Source organism: Dasypus novemcinctus, chromosome 18 (genome assembly GCF_030445035.2).
Source record: "Dasypus novemcinctus isolate mDasNov1 chromosome 18, mDasNov1.1.hap2, whole genome shotgun sequence".
Lineage (NCBI taxonomy): Eukaryota > Metazoa > Chordata > Mammalia > Cingulata > Dasypodidae > Dasypus > Dasypus novemcinctus.
In genome coordinates this window covers 86,178,137-86,181,041 of record NC_080690.1, presented here as the reverse complement: position 1 = coordinate 86,181,041, position 2,905 = coordinate 86,178,137, and the positions used below count along the sequence as shown (strand labels likewise).

At 38.9% G+C, this 2,905-nt stretch overlaps 1 protein-coding gene across 1 annotated transcript; it reads right to left on the bottom strand.

Moving 5' to 3' along the window:
* Window positions 1-1,359: 1,359 nt before the first annotated feature.
* On the bottom strand, window positions 1,360-2,307 carry LOC131274186 (vomeronasal type-1 receptor 1-like). The gene has a single exon (XM_058279197.1). It carries the CDS (start codon window positions 2,305-2,307, stop codon window positions 1,360-1,362), a length of 948 nt encoding a protein of 315 aa, XP_058135180.1.
* Window positions 2,308-2,905: the final 598 nt, after the last annotated feature.

Here is a 2,905-nt window from a genome sequence, read left to right as displayed (position 1 = left end):
TGTCTCATGATGATGTAGGAGATTGTTGTTATGGGGGGAGGAATTGGGTGAGGGTGTGAGGGGTATGTTTGACCTCATAGTTTTTATTTATTATTTATTTATTTACTTACTTATTTTTTTATTACATTCAGAAAATATGAGGTCCCCATATACCCCCTCATTCCCCCCCACACACAGCCACAATCTCCTCCATCATCAGGGACCTCATATTTTTTAATGTAATATTAAAAAAATAAATAAGACAAAAAAAGAATATGGGGGTTACAGACATAACAGAGAATGTAGCAGTTGATATAATAGAAATTGTTATGATATGACATATGAGACATTTCAATATATAATAGACAATCATAATTAATATAAAGCAAGATGATATCATATATGACATGATATAATATATGATATGCTGTGGTGTGATATGGCATAAAGTAAGAAAATGAGGTAAGATTAGTTAAGATAAGACATCTAACTATACCATTAAGATAAGATGCAAAATATACACCAACTCCAGGGCTAAGGTAGATCATCCAAGGAGAACCTGCTACTTCCTCAGCTGACATCCTGATCTTTTTGGAGAGGACATGGTAATATTTCTCTTAAAGTCAGAGAAGTCACTGTTGTGCTGTGATTGCAGAAGTTGCTGGAAATTAGCTATGTGGTAAGGCCAGAAGATTTCACACTAGGATGACAAGGAAAGGTATTCACAGGGAGGTACTTAAAGGAGGCACTGAACCACAAAGCCTCCTAAATGAGGGTGCTGAGGGGAAGCTGCTGGCTGCTAGGTGCTACCTTCTTCCATGTGCTCTGAAAACTGGGCTTTGGAGAAGGCTCCTCTGTTTAGCAGGAGTGGAGAAGTTGTATGCACTGCAGGAGCTGGTCACTTAGGAAGACACCTGGTCTCTAGGTCCTGGGCAATGAAAAAGATCCCACCATGGCATAGCTAGTGTTAGGGCTTTGCCAGCAATGCAGGAGAAGGACCTTGGAGAAGCTGCCCAGCAGCAGGAGTTAGCTGGGCCCTGGGGAAGTCGAGGGCAGTGCAGGAAACTTTCTGGTGTCCATGACAGCCAAAGCACAGTGATTTTTTTCTATATCCTCAAGCTTGGTAACTTCTTCATTATGTTTTCTCAAGAAGACTATGAATATCTCCCTTGAAGAACATAACAAATGTAGATGAAATAATCACTATGTAATTACTATCATAATGTTTATTTAATGGCTACCAAATAAGATCCATCATGGTATTGATAAGGGATCTTTTAAATGCATGTAATCATAATCTTGTCACCTGTGGGTGGCACTTAACCATTACACAGAAATTAGAAGAGTATAACTGATTTCTCTGAAGAAAAGAGGAGACACTTAGATGTGTGAGCAGATTGGGAAAATGTTTTTTTTCCTCTCCCAGCAAAAAGAGCAGAACTGTAAGACTCGGGTGTCCCTGCTGATGAGGAAAAAGGAGCTGAATGTTGGGAAACATGAAGCCAAAAACATGGACATGGTTACCAACCACAGGCCTGGATTTACAAGGACAGAAATATAGAATGTCAAAATAGAAGAGAGAAAGTAAAAGGAGACAAAGGAGCTCACCAGGATCAGGATTGTGTGTGTGGCTCGGGACTCATGGGAAGGTTTAGGTGAGAGACTGTTGCTGTGAATGTGTTGAATTCTCTGCTTGTGCCTTTGCAGGAAAAGGACCATGGAGCCACTAGCCCAGAGCATGAGGCCCAAACATATAATGTCAACAAAGGAAAACAAGACAGCATGTAGTTCACGCATAAAGTTTTCAGGAATCAGGGTGGAGCATAAACCGTAACTTCTTCTTTTCACACTTACATTCCTGCTGTTTAGTGACCCAGATATTTCCAAAGGAACTATGATATTTAACAAGAAATGCAGGAGCCAAATAAGGAAACAGAAGAAACCAATGTACTTTGGGGATCTAACTTTGAGCTCCAACCACCTAGAGTTACTCGGAGAAAGCTTAATGGATTGGAAGATGCTCAGGAGGCAGGTGGTGCTGAGGGAAACTCCCCTGCCCACTCGGTGAAGGTAAAAGACAAGCTTACATGCAGCATCACCCAGGAAATACTTCAATGCAAATGCTGCTACTGTCTGAGGGATCCCTTTGGATAAGAGCACCAAGAGGTTGGCCAACACCATTTGATTGAGAATCAAGTCTGTGGGTCTCATCTTGTGTCCAGTGAGCAACACGGAGCTATAAAGACAAAGGAGGGAAGAATTTCCCAGGATTCCAACTTCTGTCTGAGTGAGGAAGATAATCTTCATTTTGATGTTAGCACCACCCATCACATCATAGATTTCTAGGAAATGCATAATTTAATTAGATTCAGAGGAATAAACAAGGGAATAAAAACATGAAAAAATCATTCCTGTAATTTCCCCTGCCTAATGTCACATAGTTTTCCACTTTATATTGACACTAAGAATATGTGCTTATGTTTGCTAAGATTATTAACTGAAGTGTTAAAAAAATCTTATTGTCTATCTAAAGGTCATGGGTGATAATAGAATATCCACAAAATGTATTTCTTTAAATCATTACTCTAAATGAACATAGTCTCCCTTCTCTGAAATAGGATTATCCCCTGGATATGTTTTTATGTTTGTACAAAAGAAAAAGAGGGAGGAGGAGGAGAGAAAATGCTACCATTGTAATTCTAAAATATGTTGAGGAATTTAAACCCAGTTCCTTTGAGAGTAGTGACCCACTGGGATATTAAGCATCTTGCTAATACATTAAGACACAGAATATATAGATATTATCCTTGTATTAGTTTCCCTTGCATCTTTTATATTTCCTAAAAAAAAAAGATTACTTTCATTTCATAATTTAACTTTGTTTAATCACTAAAACCCACTTCAGAATCTTCAGTGAGAAAGCTGA